This window comes from Equus caballus, chromosome 22, assembly GCF_041296265.1.
Source record: "Equus caballus isolate H_3958 breed thoroughbred chromosome 22, TB-T2T, whole genome shotgun sequence".
In the NCBI taxonomy this organism is placed as follows: domain Eukaryota; kingdom Metazoa; phylum Chordata; class Mammalia; order Perissodactyla; family Equidae; genus Equus; species Equus caballus.
In genome coordinates this window covers 29831309-29853162 of record NC_091705.1, presented here as the reverse complement: position 1 = coordinate 29853162, position 21854 = coordinate 29831309, and the positions used below count along the sequence as shown (strand labels likewise).

At 48.7% G+C, this 21854-nt stretch overlaps 1 protein-coding gene and 1 long non-coding RNA gene across 3 annotated transcripts in view; both read right to left on the bottom strand.

Annotated features, from left to right (window-relative positions):
• ARHGAP40 (Rho GTPase activating protein 40) overlaps nucleotides 1-21854 on the bottom strand; it is a 37695-nt gene that overhangs the window by 12305 nt on the left and 3536 nt on the right. For both annotated transcript variants that reach the window (XM_014735156.3, XM_070247482.1), the window contains exons 2-6: nucleotides 7383-7588; nucleotides 3876-4096; nucleotides 3248-3320; nucleotides 2490-2641; nucleotides 14-179 (exon numbers count right to left, since the gene is read on the bottom strand). In XM_014735156.3, the coding sequence (XP_014590642.2) occupies nucleotides 14-179; nucleotides 2490-2641; nucleotides 3248-3320; nucleotides 3876-4096; nucleotides 7383-7588 (818 nt within the window). The remainder of the gene's footprint in view (nucleotides 1-13; nucleotides 180-2489; nucleotides 2642-3247; nucleotides 3321-3875; nucleotides 4097-7382; nucleotides 7589-21854) is intronic.
• Nucleotides 11419-15839, bottom strand: LOC138920168 (uncharacterized). Its single transcript, XR_011430897.1, has 2 exons — nucleotides 15761-15839; nucleotides 11419-13145 (listed from the first exon to the last, which is right to left on the bottom strand). It is a non-coding gene; the product is annotated as an uncharacterized lncRNA (long non-coding RNA).

Here is a 21854-nt window from a genome sequence, read left to right as displayed (position 1 = left end):
TGGGACTGCTGACCTGTGGCCTTGCGCTTGGCTGCCTTGCTCCTCTTCAGGTCCAAGCCCAGGATGTCACAGAGCGCTGTCAGCTCGATGAGGGCCAACGAAGGGATCTTCCCCATGTCCTGCAAGGACAAGTCTCCTATCCTTGTCAAGCCGAGTCTGCCTTTGGGGATCCTAAACTTCTAGGGAGGGAAGTAGACACGATCGCTCAGGTCAGTGAGGGGTCTGTGTGTCGAGGCTCCACCATCCCCTCCCCCAGCGCCCCTGGCGGTCAGCAGGAGGAAGAGCCGAGTGGAGGAGAGCAGGGGCTCAGGATTCCATCGTAGTTCAAGTCCAAGCTGTCCCTGTGACTGGATCACAGGCTGAGCATCGAATTCCCCATCTCTAATCATAAAATAGTGCCTACCTCAGAGTTTTTGTGCGGGTAAAACGGGCTAATAAGTATAAAGCGCTTAAGGGTGCCAGGCACATAGCGGAGCCCCAGTCAATGAAGTTGTTTTTACTACCTGTATTCCAACCTGAGGAGCTGGAGGAGAGGGGATCACCCCACTGGCCTTTTATCACTGCTTCTATTCTGCTCTTTTGTTGCTCTCCCTCACCCCATCTGTCCCTATCCTTGGCGGTGCCACCACGGCTCAAATGCTCCTCTTTCTCACTCTGAATAATAGAGTATTGATTGAAAAATAAAGGGTGCTCGAGCGCTCCATCTAGAGGCCACAGTGGGGATCTGCAGGCAGCCCCGCGCCTTCCTGCCGGCATCGGGTGAAAAACAGCAAGAGGTGGGGACGGGTCTGTTTACGTTGCCGGGGGAACTTGACCAGATTATTCCCCAGTGTCCCCTTCCAGTGCCCTAAGGGGGGAAAGGAAGCATACTGTGGTTGTAGGTAATAATATTCTGGCTATAATACAGCCTAGTGCTCACTATACGGCTTATGGAGTCACACTCTGGGATCAAATTCCAACTTTTACCTGTGAGTTTGGGCAAATAATTTACCTTTCTGTGTGTCAATTTTCTCATCTGTAAAATGGGGCTAATAACAGTATCTACTTCAGAGGGTTGTAGGGGAGATTAAACTACATAAAGCATATAAAACACAATGCCTGACACATAGTGAGTACTCAATTATAACTATTACTATTTTTTGTTTATTTACACCCACAATTACTGTCAACATAATAGAATGAAATTAAATCATGTATGTAAAATTCTTGGTATAATGCCTGGGCCATGGTAAAAGGTCAATATGTGGTGCCCTTGGATTATTAATTATTATCATCATTCATAGTTTAGTGGGGGAAGCCATCTCATCAAAGCTAGAAGATAATATTGAGCATTAATTATCTCTGATGCTTTACAAATAGAAAGTCATTATTTAAGAATTTTGTGTGATGTCCTATGGTTGCCTAAGAGATCACTGGGAGAAAGTAGGTACAGAGTACTTGGGAACTCTGTACTATTTTTGCAACTTCTTGCGAGTCTAAAATTATTTCAAAATAAAAAGAAAAATTCTATTTGAATGGATGAAATACTTTCACATTGCGGTAGGGGTTACTGCGGGGTTGGGGGCAAATTTCCTAAGCAGTAGGGGGTAACGGTCATTCAAAGCTCTGGGGGCCCCAGCATCAGCCGGCTCTGTCACTTCTCTATGAGCTTCACTTCTCTGTTTTCCATTGGTAAAGTGGGGGTGCCATGACAGCACCCACGTCCTAGGGCGTGGTAAGGAAACAAGCCAGTGTGAGCAAAGCCTCTAGAACAGTGCCTGGGGCCAGGGAAGCCCTCAGTGAAATGTCACCTAGGATTACCCAAACACATCAAATGTGGTCATTGAAGAACCTCTTTCCTTAGGAGCAGTGGGACCTGGGAAAAACTAAGCCTGATGAGAGGGGTCAGAATAGTGGTTACCCTGTGGGAGGGGGCTTAACTGGGAGAGGGTATGGGGGGCCTTTGGGGGGGTAGAAGTGGGCTATGCCTTGATCTGGTGGGAGTCACACAAGTACACACATCCAGCTGTGCATGGCAAGTATCTGTGCACTTTACTGTGAGTTTTACCTCAATCTTAAAAAACTGAATATAAATGATTATATCCTAATTTGGAAGGAACTGTGCTGAAACAATTTGGAAAAGAAAAAAACTGAGATGTTGGGTCTGTCTCACACCAGACACCAAAGTTAATTTTAAAAATAAGTAGAAAAATATAGATAGGTAGATAGTTGTCAATTTGTTGGATGAGGGAAGACCTTCTAAGGCTAAAAGCAAAAAAGAAAGGCATAAATGAAAATCTTGATACTGTTACTAGACTCTAGCTCCCGCCCCCAGTCCTTGACACGGGCAGTCACTCAGTAAATATTGGTGGCATGAATTAAATGAGCGAATGATTCAACAACTGTCGTGCTGGGTGCCGGGCAGCATGGAAGGGGTGGGGGGTGGGGGCAGTATGCGCTGGTGCCTAAGGATGGGGCCTGGCCACCAGCCCTCTGGGCAGCGTCCTCACCGGCAGGGACCCTTTGCTCCAGGCACAGGGGCCTCCCGGGGACGGCCCACCCCTCTGCAGGAGCAACGCAGCTTGTTCCGAGTAGGCAGAGTCCATGTGGAAGGCTTCCTCCCTCCCAGCCTGCGCCTGTGGCCCCTCGGGCTCTGCTGCCACTGGAGAAACAGAACAGAGCGGCAGTCAGGTCCGGCTGCCTCCCTACCTGCTCCAGGCCCAGAGCCCCAGGAAGCCATTTCCCAGGCTTGTGTCCTGGCTCAGGCCCCGGGAAACTCAGTAGCAATTGCCTAAGATTAGGGGGCTGAGATCATGTCCCCAGGAAGCAAGTTCTTAGGCTGAGGACTCAGGCCCTTTGTCCCAAGAAGTGATTTCCCAGGCTCGAGCTCAAACCCCAGGATCAAGTCAATAAGCTTCGGGCTCAGGCCCACTGCCCCGGGGAAGAAATTTTCCAGCCAAGGCCCATTGCTCCAGGAAGTAATTTTCCAGCTAAGGCCCATTGCCCCAGGAAGTAGTTTCCTTGCTAAAGTTCATTGCCCAGAATGTGATTTTCCAGGCTGAGGCCTGATGGGCCTGATGGGAGAACCCCATTCAAGGGCCCAAGTTGTCCCCTTGGGGCTCCTTCCTACAGACCCCAAGCAGAGAAGGCAAGGAACCAACAAGAAGGGGAAAATGCTCAGAGGTATGTGCCTTCTCTTACTTCACAGAGCAGCCCTTTTGTGCAGCCTGGAGGATTCCCAGGGCCCTGGAGAATGAAGGCCGCTTACCTGGACATGTAGAAGTCCCAGAACTGAGTTGAGTCCATTTCATACCTGAGTCTCCATTCTCTGAAGTCATTTCCTATGCAAGTTGCAAATTACAGACAATTCCCCATGAGTTGTGTGGGAAGCAGATGATGCTCACACAACACTGGGAAATAGGAGCCATTCATGACCCCTTCTTCACAGAGCAGCTGAAGCTCAGAAGGTCTTGCCCAAGATCCCATGGCTGCTAAGTGAGGGAGCAGGCACTGGGACCCAGGTCTGTCTGGCTTCAATGCCTGTTGTATTAATCACATGTTATGCCACTTCAAATCTATTCTGAGAAAGAAGATGCCCATGATCTGTCAGGTTACAGGTGCCAGCAGGATATACAAATGACAATAAAAGGTATTATAATTGTACTGATAATAGTTATAGGGAGAGAGAACCTAAGCTTTCAGGCCCACCCAAGGACACACAATGGCAACAGGCAAATACACACCTGCAACATGGGGCCACAGTGGCATGCAAGCAGGTATGCCAGCACACGTCAACACAGCCCTGCAGCAGAATCACTGCGTCCCCTAGGACGTGGTGGCATCACAGAGGCCCCAGGCAGACAGAGCCTGCACTGACTCTTACGCCACTTACTTACTCCTGAATTGAAAACCCCAAAGACGTCCCTGACGTCTCTGACAGGTGCCTTGTGTCGTCTTCGGGTTGAGCGGACATAGCTATCCAGCCGGCGACACACAGCGGCCACCTGGGTCTGTGTGAGGCTGGACAGGAGCCCCTGGTGATGACTGTCCAAGTCCAGGCCACCAAGGAGGCCCGACAGGCCTGTGTCCTGCAGCCACTGGGATTCAGTGTCTCCTTCTGCCAACAGAGGGAGAACAGCCAGATGAATATACACACTCAGTCACACGCACTAACCAAAGCCACATGTAGAAACACACACTCATATAGACGCAAGGAGCAGCCACGTATCTGATCATGAGACCCACTGACACCAGCCAAACTCTTCAACGGGGAGAAAATCTAACAAGACATCTGAGAATTTGGGGGGTACCGATGGCGTCAATCAGTTGGATTTAAACCTGTGCACCCTGGGAAACAGAGCAGGCTGAGGAAGGGCACCTGTGTGTTCTGATCCTGGAATGTAGCAATGAACTCTCATCCCCTCCCAAATCTAGCAGAAGCCGCCCCAGGGTCACGTGGGCCCAGCCGTGCAGAGCGTGGGCAAGCAGTTGGTGTCCCCTTGGAAAGTCCCTCTCTATGCAAGACCTTATTTAGGTTGGAACAGTCCCCTCAACTGGGCTTCATAAGGAACTGCTGTGGTCCTACAGTAAAACCCTTCATCCAAATCGTGGGGCCCGCTGAGACCGCAGGGTCCTGGGTCCCGCCTCCAGAGATCCCGTCCCAGGAGTTCAGGCCCAGGGCCTGGAAATCTGCACTTGGATTGTCCTCCCCAGATTATTCTAATGCAATGGGGTCTTCAGATCACACCTGAGAACTGGCCTGGCGAATTCTTTCCTTATTGTGGGGGAAACAGGTGCAAGTTCGGGAAGGAAGGGGTATACACGTGTGAGCAGATTGGGGGCGTGTATTCAGTTGTGACCAAGTTAGTCAACCAGGCGCTGGTGGTTCAAAATACCTATCCTGCTTTTCGGGCAGCCTGGGTTGTGCGGATAAGCCAGACACAGAAGTCTTTCCCCCAGATCTCCCTTCACTTGGGAATCAAACAAATGCTTCCGGGGCGGCCACAACTTTGTGCGTCCTCCCCGAACATGTGTCAGCTGGTGGAGGCGCTGAGCCTATTGTGAAGCCAGGACTTCCTTCTCTCCTGCTCACCACGGGGTCAGTCGTGCAGGATCTTATCAATAAACCAGTGTTTCCCGAAAGGCAGGCATTCGCCAACCACTGTATAATTTTTATCTGTACCTAAGAAGTCCTGGAAAATTATTTACTAAGTGTTTTTCCCTAATCATGGGTCACATTTTTACTCAATCTATTTTAAAAGGAAACACTAACCCAAGCATAAATGGATCATCCACCATCACCTGCCATAAGTAGAAGTTAATGGGAAAACAATGAATATATTAACATTCCTGGCTCCATGCCACCCAGAAGCTCCCACTGCCCCGTGAGTCTAAAAAAGCCCGTTTCAATTAGTTGTCCAAAAAAAGTTCTCCTGGGGCCAGCCCGGTGGCGCAGCAGTTAAGTGTGCACGTTCCGCTTCAGTGGCCAGGGGTTCACTGGTTCGGATCCCAGGTGCAGACATGGCACCGCTTGGCATGCCACGCTGTGGCAGGTGTCCCACATATAAAGTAGAGGAAGATGGGCATGGATGTTAGCCCAGGGCCAGTCTTCCTCAGCAAAAAGAGGAGGATTGGCAGTAGTTAGCGCAGGGCTAATCTTCCTCAAAAAAAAAAAAAGTTCTCCTTTTGCCACCCTGACCCCAAGCCCTCTGTTTTCTTTGACATTAGATTGCTGGTCATATCACGATGCCTGGCAGTTGGCCTGTGGTGGAGGGCATCTCTTAGAATCCGCTCTTGTACCACCAGGGATTTGCCATCCACACTTGGAGACACTGCAGGAGACCATCAGGCCCTGGGGAAGTCTGGATCCCTTATCACCCTTATCACCATTTGTGTTTTGTGAACCATGGCCTGGCACAGCTGAATTCTATGCCCCACACCAAGGAGGTTTCCGCGTGGATGCCCTTTTCATTCCCTCATTCATTGAACAAGGAGGATGGAGCATGAGAACGTGCTCAGTCTGTTCCAGGCGTGGAGGATGCAGCAGTGAAAAGGATAGACAGCGTCCCTGGCCTCCTGGGGCCTACGTTCCAGTGAGGGACACAGATGAAGGGATGCCTGTGTCATGGCAGGTGATGATAAATAAAGCCGGGCAGGGTCTGGAGAGTGAGGGGCAGGGGTGCTGTTTACACAGGGAAGTTGGGGACTGTTTTCTGAGGAAGTGACATTTGAGCCCAGTCCTGATTGGAGAGAACAAGCCACACAGGTCCTGGGGGAAGAGGTGCGAGGCCAAGGGAGCAGCGAGGACAAGGTCCTTGGGCAGGAGTGTGGGGGAGGCCAAGTGGCGAGGGGCAGAAGCAGAGAGAGGCAGACAGGGCGGACGAGATGGTGCAGCTGGGGCACAGGGGTGATTGTGTAAAGCCTTTTAAGCGATGCTGTGGTGGGGCTCTGTGTCCCCGAATCCCTCTACTCTCACCCCGCTAAGAGGTGGGGTCTAATTCCCTTCCTCTTGGAAATCAGCTGGAACCAGGCAAAGAGGATGCAACAGAAGAGATGCTGCCCCGCCTCCGAAGTCAGTCATAACGGTGAGACAGCTACCGCCTGGTGCTTGCTCTCTCTGTCTCTCTCTGTGTGTCTCTCTCCCTCTCTTTCTCTTTGGATTCTTATTATTAGAACCCAGTCGCCATGCCACGAGAAAGCCCAGGTCACACGCAGAACCCAAGAGTGGGTATTCCAGGTGACAGTCCCAGGTAAGGCCCAGATGACGGGCACATCCACGGCCAGACACGAGTGAGAAATCCTTTGAGGTGACTGCAGCCCCAGCCACTATCTGACCGTAACTGCACATGAGTCCCTGAGCAAGAACTGCCTAGCTCGACCCTTCAACTCCTGGAACAGTGAGATCTAACAGTTACGATAATGATGATGATCGTTGCTTTACCCCGTTAAGTTAGGGGTAGGTTGTTACGCAGTAATAGATAAGGAGACACGTGGTTGTCTATTATTCTGAGAGAGAGGGGGAGATATTTGGGAATTGTGAGCAAAGGACGTAGAATTCCACTCAACTGTTACCTCCACAGGGGACTTTGTTTTGTGTCCACTGTTGTGTGCCCAGTGCCTAAAACAGTGCCTGGAAAATAACAAGCCCTCATAAACATTTGCTGAATGGATTCATCTAAGAAGGGACACCATCTAATTTACAAGATTAAAAGATCATTTTGACTATTGTGTGGAGAGCAGACAGCAGGGAGCAAGGGTGGAGCAGGGAGCCCAGTGAAGAGGATACAACAGTCCAGACAGAGACAAGCCCTTTCATGTTCTGGTTCATGTCTGGACCTCTGGCATGTCCTCCCCTGCATAAGACCCTCCCTTCCGCCCCGCAGGCCCCAGCCGGGGCTCCTCACCCTCTGGGAGCCGGCCTTCGCTCCCACTGCTGTTCTCTTCTTTCAGCTCATCCCTCTGTTGGATCCACTCCACCTCCGTCCAAAAGCCATCCATGGACGAGCTCTCCGCTGGGGACAGCCGGGAGTGGGAGCCCTCCGCCGGGCATGCTGCTTGCACGAGGTTCTTCTGGGGAAGCTGATTAACTGGGCCTGGGGAGGGGCCAGAGCTGCGGCAAGTGGGTAAGGAGGAGAGGAGTCAGGCAAGGCTCTGCCCGTGGTGGGGTCTGTCCTGAGGCTTTGTGGTTCTCCAGAAATCTGCCTGGGGCCCCTGGGAGCCGGGCGAGCTTCCCAAGCACGTTTCTCAGGGTGACAGACACACGGCTAGTCTCAGTAAATGGACCAGTTTACCCATCGCCCCACCAGAATCACTCAGAAACAAATGACGCTGCAGAGGATTGAGAAAGGGCCAGGAGACTCTGCTTCTTTCCACCTTCTTGGGCAAGGTGAACAATCTTTGACACACATGGTAGAGGAAATATTAATAAGAGGGAAGTAAACATCAGGACAGGTGAGGAAACCACAGGGCAGCCCCTGCCTCATCTCACTGGATTTTTACCCAAAATGTCTATTATCTTCTGCCTACCCACACCCCTTTATTTGTGACTCTGACTTTCACTGCTCAGTTTTCCTATTTATAACATGTGACCACCTTGTCCCTTCCCCTCCTCCAGCCAGATCTGAACAGACCGAAGTACCAGACCACAGAGGTGCTATCATCAAACGAGCCAATCAGATTGTCTCGAGGTGTTGAACCAAGAGATTGAGGGGTTCAGTGTCAGGCACACCAACTGGGAGGCCGTGTAGAAATGGTGGGGCTGGAGCAGCCATTCTTCCGAGAGAAGCAGGCGGGACCCTCTGCAGCCATGGAGAAATGGGGGACCTCAGTTTGCTTTTCCAGGTCCCAGTTCCAGCCTCTCCTGGCCCAACCAGCAGCTGTGTGATTTCTCTTAGGTCCCGGATTCCCTGCATTTTTCCTTTAATCCCCCTCTTCTGCATAAACTTCTACACATATTATTTGATTCCACTTCATGCAAACAATCCCAGAATAGGACAGTACAAATCTCTTGGCCCAGATTAATGATATTCTGGGGCTCCAGATGAGCTTGGGGATAAAATTTCTATGCTGCCACCCAGAATCCTTGAGAAATGGTGGACTCGGGACTGGAATCCACATAGACCTCTGAGACCTATCAGCAAAACCGATCATAAACCGCCCTGCCACTAGAGAGAGGAAATACATCCCCAATGTCCTCAAAGGACGAAAAAGTATATTCTGTAAATTCTACAGATATTTGAGCTCAATAATGATCTCAGGCAAGATTATAGAACAAATTTCTTTATTCCACCTGCAAACAGACAAAAGGCACAGAATACAATAAACATAGATGGTCTGAATAGCCCTATTAAAAAAAATGGACTCGGGGCCGGCTCCGTGGCCGAGTGGTTAAGTTCGCGCGCTCCGCTGCGGCGGCCCAGGGTTCAGATGCTGGGCGCAGACATGGCATCGCTTGTCAGGCCACATTGAGGCGGCGTCCCACATCCCACAACTGGAAGGACATGCAACTAAGATATACAGCTGTGTACAGGGGGGTTGGGGGAGATAAAGTAGAAAAAAAAAAAAAAAGGAAGATTGGCAACAGTTGTTAGCCCAGGTGCCAATCTTTAAAAAAAAAAAAAGGACTCAATTTGGGTAAAAAAGAAAGTCATCCATTGTCGCTTTTAAAAAGCACATATGCGCTAATCATCAGGGAAATGTGAATCAAAACCACAATGAGATAGGGCCGGCCCTGTGGCATAGTGGTTAGGTTCAGCAGGCTCTGCTTCGGTGGCCTGAGGTTCCAAGGTTCAGATCCCGGGCTCAGACATGCACCACTCGTCAGCCATGCTGAGGTGGCATCCCACATACACATGAAGGAGGATTGGCATAGATGTTAGCTCAGGGTTAATCTTCCTCAAGCAAAAAGAGGAGGATTGGCAGCAGGTGATAGCTTAGGGTGAATCTTCCTTACCAAAAAAAAAAAACAACCAAAAACCCACAATGAGATATCACCTTACATCTGCTAGAATGGCCATCATCAAGAAGACAAGAGATGACAAGCATTGGCGAGGATGTGGAGAAAAGGGAACACTTGTGCCCTGTTGGTGGGAATGCAAATTGGTGCAGCCAGTATGGAAAACAGCATGGAGGTTCCTTAAGAATTAAAAATAGAGCCAGCATTCTCAGTGGTATTGGTCCAGCAATCTCACTGGTATTGGTATTCATCCAAAGGAAATGAAATGAGCATCTCAAAGAGATACCCACACCCCCATGTTCATTGCAGCGTATTCACAATAGCCAAGACAGGGGAACAACCTGTGTCTGTCGATGAATGAATGGATCAAGAAAATGTGATATATATATATGTATACACACACACACACACGGTGGAATATTATTTGGACATAAACTGAAGGAAGTCTTGCCATTTGCAACAACATGGATGGACCCTGAAGGCATTATGCTGAGTCAAGTAAGTCAGACGGAGAAATACTGCATGATCTCACTTCCATGTGGAATCTGAAAAGGCCGAACTCATAGAAACAGAGAGTAGATTGGTGGTTGCCAAGGGCTGGGGGCGGGGGTGGGGGTGGGTATAGGGAGATGTCGGTCAAAGGGGAAAAACTTTCAGCTATACGATGAATAAGTTCTGGGGATCTAATGAGTAGGAGAGTGACTAGGGTTAATAATATTGTATTGGATACTTGAAAGTTGCTAAGAGGGTCTATCTTAAATGTTCTCACCACCGAAAAAAAGGGATAGTAATTATGTGAGATGATGGAGATGTTAACTAACCTTTTTGTGGTAATCATTTTGCAATATATATGTATCAAATCATCACACTGTACTCCTTACACACTGTTATATGTCAATTATATCTCAACAAAGCTGGGGGGGAAGCACACATAATGCAAAATAGCCAAGGGTAAAGTAAAAAAAGATGACCAAATATTGGGTAAATGCCAAGAAAAATGACAAAGATATCAATAGTACTTTCAGATTAAAAATCATTCAAAGAGGGAAAAAAGAGTAAATCCACAAAGAACCTATGATGTTAGGAACCTTGATGCACTTAACAGCACAGCAAAAATGTAAGCAAGAACTGCTGGAAATGTGAGATTGACATAAACACGCCAGCCTCATAGTTTGCTACTCCTCACATGAACCTCATTTTCCAGTTATGAGTTTACAGGTTCTCCACTCTCTCCCATACCTCCATGTCTTTGCATAATTTGTCCCCTCTGCCAAGGCAGGGCTTCCCCAATCCTGGCCACTGCATCCCTTTTACATGAGATCTGGCCCACTCCTGTTGCACTGGCGTCATTCTTAAAATGAGAGCTTGGTGAGGTAGAGAAGGCAAGTCCCAATGACAGGCGCATTGCAGGAGGCCGTCGGCATCATGGGACAAGGGCAGGATAAAGGCAGGTCACACCGTCACAAGTGAGTGGAGCACAGGTGTAGTGGACATCATGGCTGCCTTCCCAACATCCTTTCCACTCATCCCCATTGTGTGGCAGCCACCACCCACTCCATCCTAGTCACCGAAACAGGTTCAGTTACGCTTAGGTTAAGATCCACTGTGTAAATGCCTGCTAATGGGTACAGCGTTTCTTTTGGGGTGATGAAAATGTTCTAAGATTGCTTGTGATGGTGACTGCACAATTCTGTGAATATACTAAAAACTGTCTGATTGTACGCTTCAAATGGGTGAACTATATGGCATGTGAATTATATCTCAATAAAGCTATTATTTGAAAAAAAAAAAACAGAAAAGAAAAGAACCACCGTGTGCATTCCTCCAGTCACAAGAATTAATTCAAAGAAGGTAAAGCTCAGGACTTCTGTTGGGAATTCTGGGATATAGACAACTTGCTGTAGACATGGGTGAAAAACAAGTAGCCCCAAGGAGTTGGTGGTCACACGATGGGGATCCAGGCTTAGAACAAAGAGGACACCACATCCAGCAATAAAAAGAAACTTTAAAAACTAGGTCCTAGATGATATCATTGAGCAGTTCAATCTCAAAAGGGACACCCACACGGTGCATTTTACACAAGATGTCCTCATCTGGGGAGGTGCCGTGGTTTTTCATCCATCCCCTCTTGACAGATGCTGGGGTTCTTTCCATTTGTCAATATCACAAGGAACCCTGAGATAAACACCTTACTCTCTACCACCTTTTCCTTTGTGCCGAGGTAACAGGAGGAGAGAGTGCTACAAGTGCCACTGCTGAATGAAAGGGGTTGTGGAATTTTGACATTTCTTGCCAAATTGGCTTCCAAAAAGGATTGTTCTGTTGGATTTGTTTGTTTGCTTTTGTTTTTGCAGCCCAGAACAGGGTGTTGGTTTTGCTCCTGCTGTCTATCTGGCCCCGTCTTGTGTGGTCCTGTGCCCTGGAGGCCCTGAGGCTGTATTTTGCCCTCAACTTGAGATGCCACCCATAGATGTCCCCCCAACTTCCGGAGGTGTGAGCTACCACTCAGGGCCAGCGTCAGCGAGGTATGACCTGCTCAGTCACACAGGGACCCATGCTTAGAAGGGCCTCATGCTTGGTTTAATGCCCCACTATTATCATCTTGAAATTCTTAGTGATTTTTGAACAAGGGGACTTATGTTCATTTTGCATGTGGCCTCTCCGGAGAGCACCTTACTCTTAGACTCTGGCTGTGCCTTTCCCCAGGAGTCCTGTCACACACCGAGCTCGACTCCAAGTTATAAACGCTCCCATCCTGAAACACACTCAAATGTGGAAAGCAAAGAAATCTCAGGTCCACGAGTGCCCACAGGAAGAGGCAGGGCACACAGCCTCTCCCCGGCAACAGCTTGGCCGTTTTCCCCAAGCAGAAGCTTCACTGGAGACCAATTCCCAGTTAATTATAAAATTGGCTGTTCCGCTTTATTTATTCTTTTCAAGAAAACTGCTAGTCAGTGCGCCTCCTGTGAATCCGTTTGGTACCCCATGCTGGTGCACAGCTCGGTTCCTTTCGTTGCTCTGCGATTCGCTTGGAAATTACTAGCATCTGTGTGTTTTCACGACAATTTGAAAACCGCGGTGAGTAAACCAAAACAGAAGGCGTCAACTGTGTCACCGCTTTGACGGCTAAGTGGTGAGAGGGGAGCAATCATTTCTCTGGGTGAACTTTTTGAGGCAATCAGACAGGGGCACAGGAAAGAACAGAAATGAAATGACATCCCATGGATCTCAAGGTGTCATTGTTCCAAGTTCCCATGTCGCAGTGTGGCAACGAGTCCCCCATTTAGCCAGAGAACGACGGGTACGCAGCACATCCACAGAATTTGTTTCGAGCTTCACAAACAGGTCAGGTTTTTTGTGTTTTGTTTTTTACATTTTATTGATGCATAGTGTTTGCAGAAAAGTGCACACATCCTAAGTGTACAGCACAATTAATTGTGTCTAGTTGTAATTTTGTTTTTAAGCTTTTACTGAGCACTGCCTGCTTGCCCACTAAACAACGGATAACCAGATCGGCAAGTTTCAAAGTTCAGACAGGCCTGACTTCGACTCCTGGATCTGTCATTGATTCATGTAGTGATCTTGGGGAGCCGTGAACCTAGCAGCCTCAGCTTCCTCATTTTCACAGGGAGACTGCCTCAGGCAGCGCAGTGTAAGAGCTCCTTCTTTATTGAGCCTCTCGATGGCCAGGTAGAGAGGTGGAGAAAGGCGCCTGGAACAGGAAGTCTTCCGTGAGTGTTAATTTGATGAATATGTGTTGCTTCTGGGCGCTTCCCACCTGAGACTCAGGCAGGATGAGTGACTTGCCTGAGACTGCCCAGCCGGTGAGCAGCTCCTAGCTCCTGTCCTACAGCAAGCAGCCAGAGTCGTGCGAGCCCAGCTTGTGGATGAGATACGCCACCAGGTCAGAGGGCCAGGGCAGCCCTCACAGCTGCTTAGAACTTTCCCGAATGCAAAGCCTTTCTCTCCGCATAAACAAGCTCCTTCTCCCTCCCGGTGACCTGTCCAAGCCCCTCCTCACTCTCTGTGTGACCGTGGATGTGGCCCTTTCTCTCTCTGGGCCTCAGTTTCCATAACTGTAGAATAGGCAAACAAGGGTAGGGATGGGAGATTTGCAAGACCCTTGCCCTTGGGGTCAGGGCAGGCCCCAAGAATCAGATGACAGGGCGGCAAAAGCAGTTGCCGAAGGGCAGGGCCGAGGAAACTCAAGCTCAGCTGAGAGCCTGCTTAGAGAGGCCAGAAGCCAGCATGACCAAGGGACCAGGAATGCAGCACATCAGGAGGTGCGGGTGGAGGCGTGGCTGGCCTCCTCTCCAGCTCAGCCTGGCCGAGGCCTCCCCACAAAGTGCAATAGGGCTCTTAGGCAGCCCTGGACTCCTCTCAGAGCGCCTGCCCTTGCTGTCGCCTCCCTGACTCTGATGAAACACTGACAGGTTGCAGAAAAGGGCAGTGGCTGCGTGGGCAGCGTTCTGGAGTTAAACAGAGGCTGAGCTCCATCCTTACGCCTTGACATCCTGGGTGAGAGGTTTCACCTCCCTGAGCTTCCATCTCCTCTGCAAAGCAGGGGCTAATCACAGCCACCTTCTCTGGGAGGACCAGAAAACATGTAAATAAGATGGCTGGCGAGATATCTGGCCTATACTAGGTGCACAAGAAATAGGAACTGTTGTGATATTAATTATTATTATTAGCAGCATCACCACTATCCTCATCTTGATTGTTACAGAAGCTACAATGAGTTAAGAAGGCTCTAGTCACAAGCACAGCCCACATGGTCATAGTGACAAAGTGATCCTGACACAGGCCCTGGAGTGGCTGGCACTGAGCACTCTGACCAGTGTGCACTAACATTTACCACGTGCAAGGTGCTGCTCTGAGCACTGCAACCGGGTCCCTCCCTCAACCCGGGACCCTGCAACATTTCAGTTGGGTCATTCTTTGTCCTGTGTATTGCAGGATGTTTAGCAGCATCCCTGGGCTCCCTCCACTAGATGCCAAAAGCATCCCTCCCACTTATGACAACCAACAATGTCTTCAGACATCACATGTCCCCCGGGGGGCAAAATCTCCCCCGCTGAGAACCGCTGCTTTACATGGAGTAACTGTAATCCTCGCAAGTTCCTACTGTTATCACTATCCCATTTTACAGATGAGTAACTTGCCCAAGGTTTCCTGGCTAGTAAATGGTAGGACTGGACTTTGAACCCAGGAAGCCTGGCTCCATAACCCATAGTCTCAACCACTAGGCAATAAGCCCCTTGTGTAACTTTTTGTCCTTAATTCTGACTTTAGCTTTTTTTTCACTGGCCAGATGCAGCCTGTGGTTGGAAAAGAAATACCACCGGCCTGGACTCAGCCCCAGCTCTCCCTCCTACCAGTTGTTCCGACTCTTTTGAAGATTCCTTGTCTCCTAGTTATCGTTGGATAATAATCTATCATAACGAGATGGACTGAGCTCAGTTCCCAGTGGGGCACGCCGGAGGAGCAACAGGCGGTCACTGTTGGGGAAAGGCCAAGCTTCACTTTGCTGAGTGGGGAACACAGGCAGGTAAGAAGCTGGGAGTGAAGAGAAAGGAGGGACAGAGGGGATGAGCTGATGGCCAGAGACGACTGCCCCCACGGGCGGAACTGCTGTATGGGTGTGATGTGATCTGTCTTCTTTCTCCTCTCCGAACATTCAGGAAATCAACGTTACCAGCCAGTGCTTTAGGAGTTGGGTTGTTTTAGAGGCCATATGATGAAACACGGACACCAGTCTCTGGTTCAGCATGGGACAAGGACAGTTGAATGCTGAATGCTCAGAGGAGCCTGGTGACACCCAGTGACAACCGTCCTTGACTTTGAAGAGTGCACAGGAGAAGATGCAAGAAGGAAAAAACAGAGACAGTGGCCTTTCCACAGTTTGCTCCCTGTTCATACTCTCCCATGAACTTTTATACATGGCATGGGTGCCAGTGGGGGCTTATGAAGGAGGGTCTCTCCTCTGCTGCTCTAGGACTTGCCAGTAAGTCTGGATTCTCCATGCCCACACATGTACTTTTGTATAACTTACATGGCTATGATGTGGATGGTGCCCCTTTGGATGTAACATCTTTATGCAGTGTACAACCTAAACATCAGTACACAGCAACACTGCCATCCATGAAGCAATCCCTATGGGGACAGGGTGGCGGTGGGTCGTACAAGGCAAATCCTGCATTTACATTTTTGAGTTTCATCTTAACTGAGCTCCTTTTAACCCCTGTAAGGCAACAACTTTTCCCTTAAGATAAGACTGGCTCATTCCAGCCAATGTGCTCATTCTTTGAATTGTTCAACGATGCTCACCATATTTCTTCCACATAATAATCCTGCTGGAGCTGATCTCTGGGTTGTGGAATTTTCAAGTATGGCTATTTTGTGCTATAGACAGCAAGAATGAGAACATTCTGAAATACAATCAATGGAATTTAGATTCCTGAATCAGATCTGAGGCTGCGCCCGGAGAAAGAGAAAGGCACAGCTGGGGGTGCTCCCTTCAGCTGGTCAAGGTGGGCAACAGCCAGAGAAATAGGAGACCCGCTGGCCAAGGAGCTGTGTTTCAGGTGTGGAGACCAGGCCAGTGGTTCTCAGACCTCACTGTGCACTGGACCCACCCAAGCAGCTTTTCAAAGTCCCAGCGCCCAGGCGACACCCCAGACCCCTGCACCAAGGCCACTGGAAATGGGACCTGGGCATGCATATTGTTCAAAGCTGCCCAGTTGATTCCATTGTGCAGCCAGGGCTGGGAGGCACTGCCTGGGAGCATCATTATGTGGCTGGGGTTCAAAGAATTGCACAGAAGGTTTCAAAAGTGGGGTGGGAATGGATGGATTGCATTGAAACTCACATAGCACTTCTGGGAGGGGCAGCCTGCATTTTTGAGATGGCTGGGGGCAATTAAGTTACTGCCCATGACCTCTGAGATGACAGATGTTCCCAACCAGAAGATCAGGATTGACCATTCTCCATTTGAAGTGGCAGAACGGCCACCCCCACTGGCTTTTACCACGTATGAATGTAGCTTGCCATCATCTGAACAGGAGGAGGTCTCACATTTAAAAGTCCTCTAGTTTCAATTTCTCTTGGGAAAAAAATCAAAAGAGATGATAATCCTGGGGCCCCATCCTTCAGTGACAACAATTAGCTGAAGCCGAGTGGTGGCTGCCCCTTCAAATGAGCTTCCAGCCAGCTGTCCATCCCCTTGGTGCTTGCCAGAGAGGTTCTGAAAGCTCCCCAGGGGTTTGAGGCTGGCCCTGATCCTCTCTTTGCACAAGGTCATAGACACTAGCTTGTTCCTGCCTGAGTCACTTAATCAGATATTTTAATATGCTGGGCAACGTATAGAACAGTGTTGGCCAATACGGTAGCCACTAGCTGAGTGTGACTACTGAGCACTTAAAATGTGGTTAGTATGACTGGAGATCTGAATTTTTAATTTTATTTAATTGTAACTAATTTAAATTTAAAACTGGATGGTTGATTCAGTTACTAGAAAACTTGGATATGCGAATCTCTCCAACTTGGATGTGCAAAATCTACTCTGTAAATTCTCAGTCCTCGTCCAAGATCTACTGAATGAGAAACTCTGGGGGTGGGTGCAGTAATCTGGGTGTTAATAAGCCTCCTTGGTGATTCTGATGCACCCATCCAACCTGCAGCTTCTGCAGGGGTGCGGCGGGGTGAACTCCTGGGGGTAGAGGCAGCTGACTACGGTTTGGAGAAGCCGTGTGGAAGAGTGGCTGTGTAGACAGAACACTGCCCTTCCCCCGAGAAAGGCGCCCAGGTCCTAGCCCCTGGAGGCTGTAAATATATGTTACATGGCAAGGCGGGATTAAGGTTGCAAATGGAATTACGGGTGCTGATCAGCCGACCTTGAGATGGGAAGATTATCCTGGATTATCTCGGGGGCTGGGGGGGGGGGGGGCCGGTGGAGAGGAAATGCCAGGGTCCTTAAGTGAGGAAGAAGGAGGCAGAAGAGTGAAAACCAGAGATGACAGCATGACAGGGACTCACTGGCTGCTACTGGCTTGAAGACGGAAGGAGACCATGAGCTGGGGGGCAGGCAGCCTCTAGAAGCTGGAAAATGGGTTCTCCCCTCAATTTTCCAGAAAGGACCACAGCTCTGCCAACACCTTGATTTTAGCCCAGGAAGAAAGACCCATTTTGGACTTCTGGCCTCCAGAGCTATAAGATAATAAATTTGAGGCAATTTGTTAGGGCAGCAATAGGAGACGTTCCACGCAGTGGCCAAGGGTCGATGCCCTGGAGTCAGATGGTCTGAGTCTGCGTCTGTCATTTTGATGTGTGACCACGGGAAAGTATTTTAGTCTTCCCTCCCTCACCCTGCACAATGGGGATGATGACGATGACGATAGTATACACAGGGCTGTGAGGATGAGGTAAAATAGGACATGCAAAACATTTGGCTCATCGTAAGCGCTCCAACAGATGTTTAAAAGCAAAACTGTCTTCTGACTAATGAGCTGCCTACAAACCACCTAAGATGGAGCAAAGAGCCCTGAGGGACAGAGCAGGAACCAGAGCAGGATGGGGCTGCAGAGAGAAGGCTTCCTGGAGGAGGTGACGTTAGAACTCAGTTTTAAAGGAAGAGTCAGTGAAAGTCAAGGAGGGAATGAGATATGCAAAGCTCAGAGGAAGGGGGCAAGTTGTTATGCTGATAAGTACAAAGGAATTTTGCTGGATGGATAGGAGCCTGCATTAGGGAGTGATGAGAATGGAGTTGGGAAAAAATAAGGGGTGGTGGGGAACACCTCCCCAAGCAAAATAAAATCCAGAAGCCATAACTGTAAACACCTGAAGATTGACTGTATCAAAATGTAAAACTTCTGTATTACGAACAACACCATAAACAAAATCATAAGACCAGTGATCAGCTGAGAGGAAATATTTGCAACAAATGATGAAGTGTTATTCTCTAGTCTATATAAAGAGTTCCTAGAAATCAATAAGGAAAAAAATATCCTCAAAAAACATCCAATAGAAAGGTAGACAGCAGATATGAATGAACAGCCACTGAGGAGAAAATGTAAATGCTCAGTATGAAAAGATGTTGAACCTCAGAAGTAATTAGGGAAACGCAGACTAAGACAATGAAATATTTTTCACCCATCAGATTAGCAAACACCAAAAAGATTGCTAACACCCAGGGTTGACAAGTGTCACAAAAAAGACATGCTCACGCTCTGTGAGCATGTGCTGGCCAAACCTGGCAGGAGGGGAGATGGAGAATCCCAGAGTCGCGAAGGGCGGCAGCCTAACCCCTCAGTGAAGGGGCGCCTTCTCCTTCTGCTTCACTGTGAGGCAGGAGAGGAAACAGAAAGGCCTGTCAGAAGGAACCCGCCCCTTGCTGGTGTGTAAACAAGAGTCAGCCCATTTCCTCCTGCTGTGAGGCCTGGAGAGATGCGCCTGCAAGAGCATCTGCTGTAAAGCCGGGCGGAACCACCAGGGCTGCAGCCTAGTCCTAGGGGCTGCAGCACATGGTGACAGCTCTGTAGTGGAGATCTGGGAAGACGTGTGTAAACAGCAGCAAGTATTAGAATGGCACTTATTTTGCAAATAAAGGAAGCAGTTCAGAGAGGTGCGGTAACTTTCCCAAGGATAAATAGAGGATTTAAGACTCAGATGCAGGACTGGCCTGGTGGTGCAGCGGTTAAGTTCGCACATTCTGCTTCAGTGGCCCGGGGTTCGCTGGTTCGGATCCCGGCTGCGGACATGGCACCACTTGGCACACCATGCTGTGGTAGGCGTCCCACATACAAAGTAGAGGAAGATGGGCACGGACGTTAGCTCAGGGCCAGTCTTCCTTAGCCAAAAGAGGAGGACTGACAGCAGATGTTAGTTCAGGGTTAATCTTCCTCAAAAAAAAAAAAAAAAAAAGACTCAGGTGCGGATCTTTCTATCACTCCAAGGAGTCAGGAGGCTTGAATTCACTGATCACATGAGAACAAACCTGTGCTATGTGGGCTGAACCCCGAGACCTTTCCTCTAATGGCCGGTGTCTGGCACATAAGGTGCGCTCCCTTCATACTGCCCTGTGCTGAGCCCTTCACACACATTAATTTCATTTCATCCTCACAACAAGCCTAAGAGGCAGGAACTGCCGTTCACAACCATCCTACAGAAAAGGAAACTGAGGCTCAGAGAGGTTAAGTAACTTCCCCAGAGTCCCACAGGTAGGTGGTGAAGCTGGGCTTTGGTGAAGATTCAGGCTGTCCTTCTACCACTGATACATTTAAACTGTGTGTGGTGATTCAATAGGTGCTTGGGTTCACATACAGGGGTGTGTGTCTGGAGGTTTAAGGGTACAGGATATCTGGAGAGATCCATTGACATTATCCTCAATGGCAGAGACCTCAGAGCTGCACATGAGCAAAATACAAATTTAGGGGCCGGCCTGGTGGTGCAGCGGTTAAGCGCGCACGTTCCGCTTTGCCGGCCTGCGGTTCACTGGTTCGGATCCTGGGTGCCGACACTGCACCGCTTGGCATGACATGCCGTGGTAGGTGTCCCACATATAAAGCAGAGGAAGATGGGCACGATGTTAGCTCAGGGCCAGTCTTCCTCAGCAAAAAGAGGATTGGTGGCAGATGTTAGCTCAGGGCTAATCTTCCTCAAAAAAAAAAAAAAGAAAAGAGTTTAGGTGGACTTTGTAAAAGTGAGTTATTCTGCAAAATACCTGTGTGCAATTGGTCAAGTCCCTTAACCCACTGTTGATTAAGGGAATCTGACTGCTGCTCTAGACTCGAAATGAGTCTTCTTGCCTCTGATCTATCAGACTCTCAGCCTGTGAAAAGATGCTCAATTGCACCAATAATAAAAGAAAGTGAGTTAAAACAAGATACAATTAGCAAAGACTAAAAAGAGCAATAATGTCCAGTTAAGAATGTCAAGAACATAAAGAAACAAAGGCTGGTAGCCTCTTAGTGAGTCTGTACAACCCTCCTGGGAAACCACTTGGCAATATGTTTCAAAGTTTTAAATGTCTATACCTTTGGACTCAGTGATTCCTATTCTGGGACTTTATCATAAGTGAACAAAGATATATACCTAAGACAATGCAGCGTAGTTTATAATAACAAACAGAAAGGAGAAGAGAAAGAAACAGTCTAAAAGTCCATCAGAGGAGGCTAGTTAACGAAAGGACAGTTCAGTCATAAAACGAAATATCAAGCAGCGTTTAAAGGGAACAACGTAGATCTCTATTTCCATGAAAAAATATTACCAAGTGGGAGAGGTTGTTTCACACTACTACAGGTAGTATAATCCAATTTGCGTATATAAATATAATCACATACATAGCCTAGGTCATAGATGTTTTCCATGTATGTAAATATGTTTATGAAGCATAAAATCTTACAGGATTGACACTGAACTGCTCACAGTTACTATTCTAGTGGGTTGGAGGGGGGAGGGGGAAGGGGATTTCACTTGCTGGTTTTTGCATTTCACAGCAATCGTGAATTCACAGAAAATACACGCCTATTTGGGAGCGAGGATGGAGGGAATCCTAACAGAGTTGTCTTGCTAGCGCTGGGTCATTAAGGCTCCTCCCAAGCTAACACTGCAGGATTCTAAGACTCAGTCCACACAGAGAGCAAACTCTAGTCCCATTCACTTTACAGGAGGTTCTGTGATGACAACACTGACTCCAGTCGCCGTTGCTCAGACCTTTCCCATCAGCATTTAGTGCATCATATTGTAGCGGACCAGTCTTATATCTTCCTCCTGCACGAGGCTGTGGACATCCTAAGGGCTGAGAGAGCATCTTACTCATCCTCATACCCCATGCCCATCGTGGGACTTCACACAGAAGCAGTGAGCGTGTCATTCATCCAGCAAACATTTCATGAGCACCTACAACGGGCCAGCCCTGCCCTGGGTGCTGGAGATACAGGGTGAACAGAACAGACCCAGCCTGGCATCTGAGAGCTTACCATCTCCCTGGAATTTATTGAATAAATAAATGACTCACGAGCGAGTGACCAGTGAGACGAATGAACTCAGAGGGATGGAAGAACTGACATAGTGACCGTGTTGATGAGGATCAAGGCTGCCTCAGGGAGAAGCCCCAGGCGTCCTGCCCTACATACCGATCTCCGGAAGCATAGGACGTCCTGACTTAATCTGATCTGATTCTTATCTAAAGTTATAGGACCACCCAATAACCAGACCCCACCTGCACTGATAACATTTTAATGATTTTTTTTCATGATCTTTCCTTTGTCTTGTAAAGAAATAACTCACATACCTGTGCCTTATAAATTTAGCTCTAGCCCTCAGCACATTGCAGCTCTTCACTGCCCGTGGGTCCTGTTCCCATGCTATTCTCTGAATAAAAAAAGCACTACTGTCAGACCTTGAGAGTCCAAGAAATCTTTCT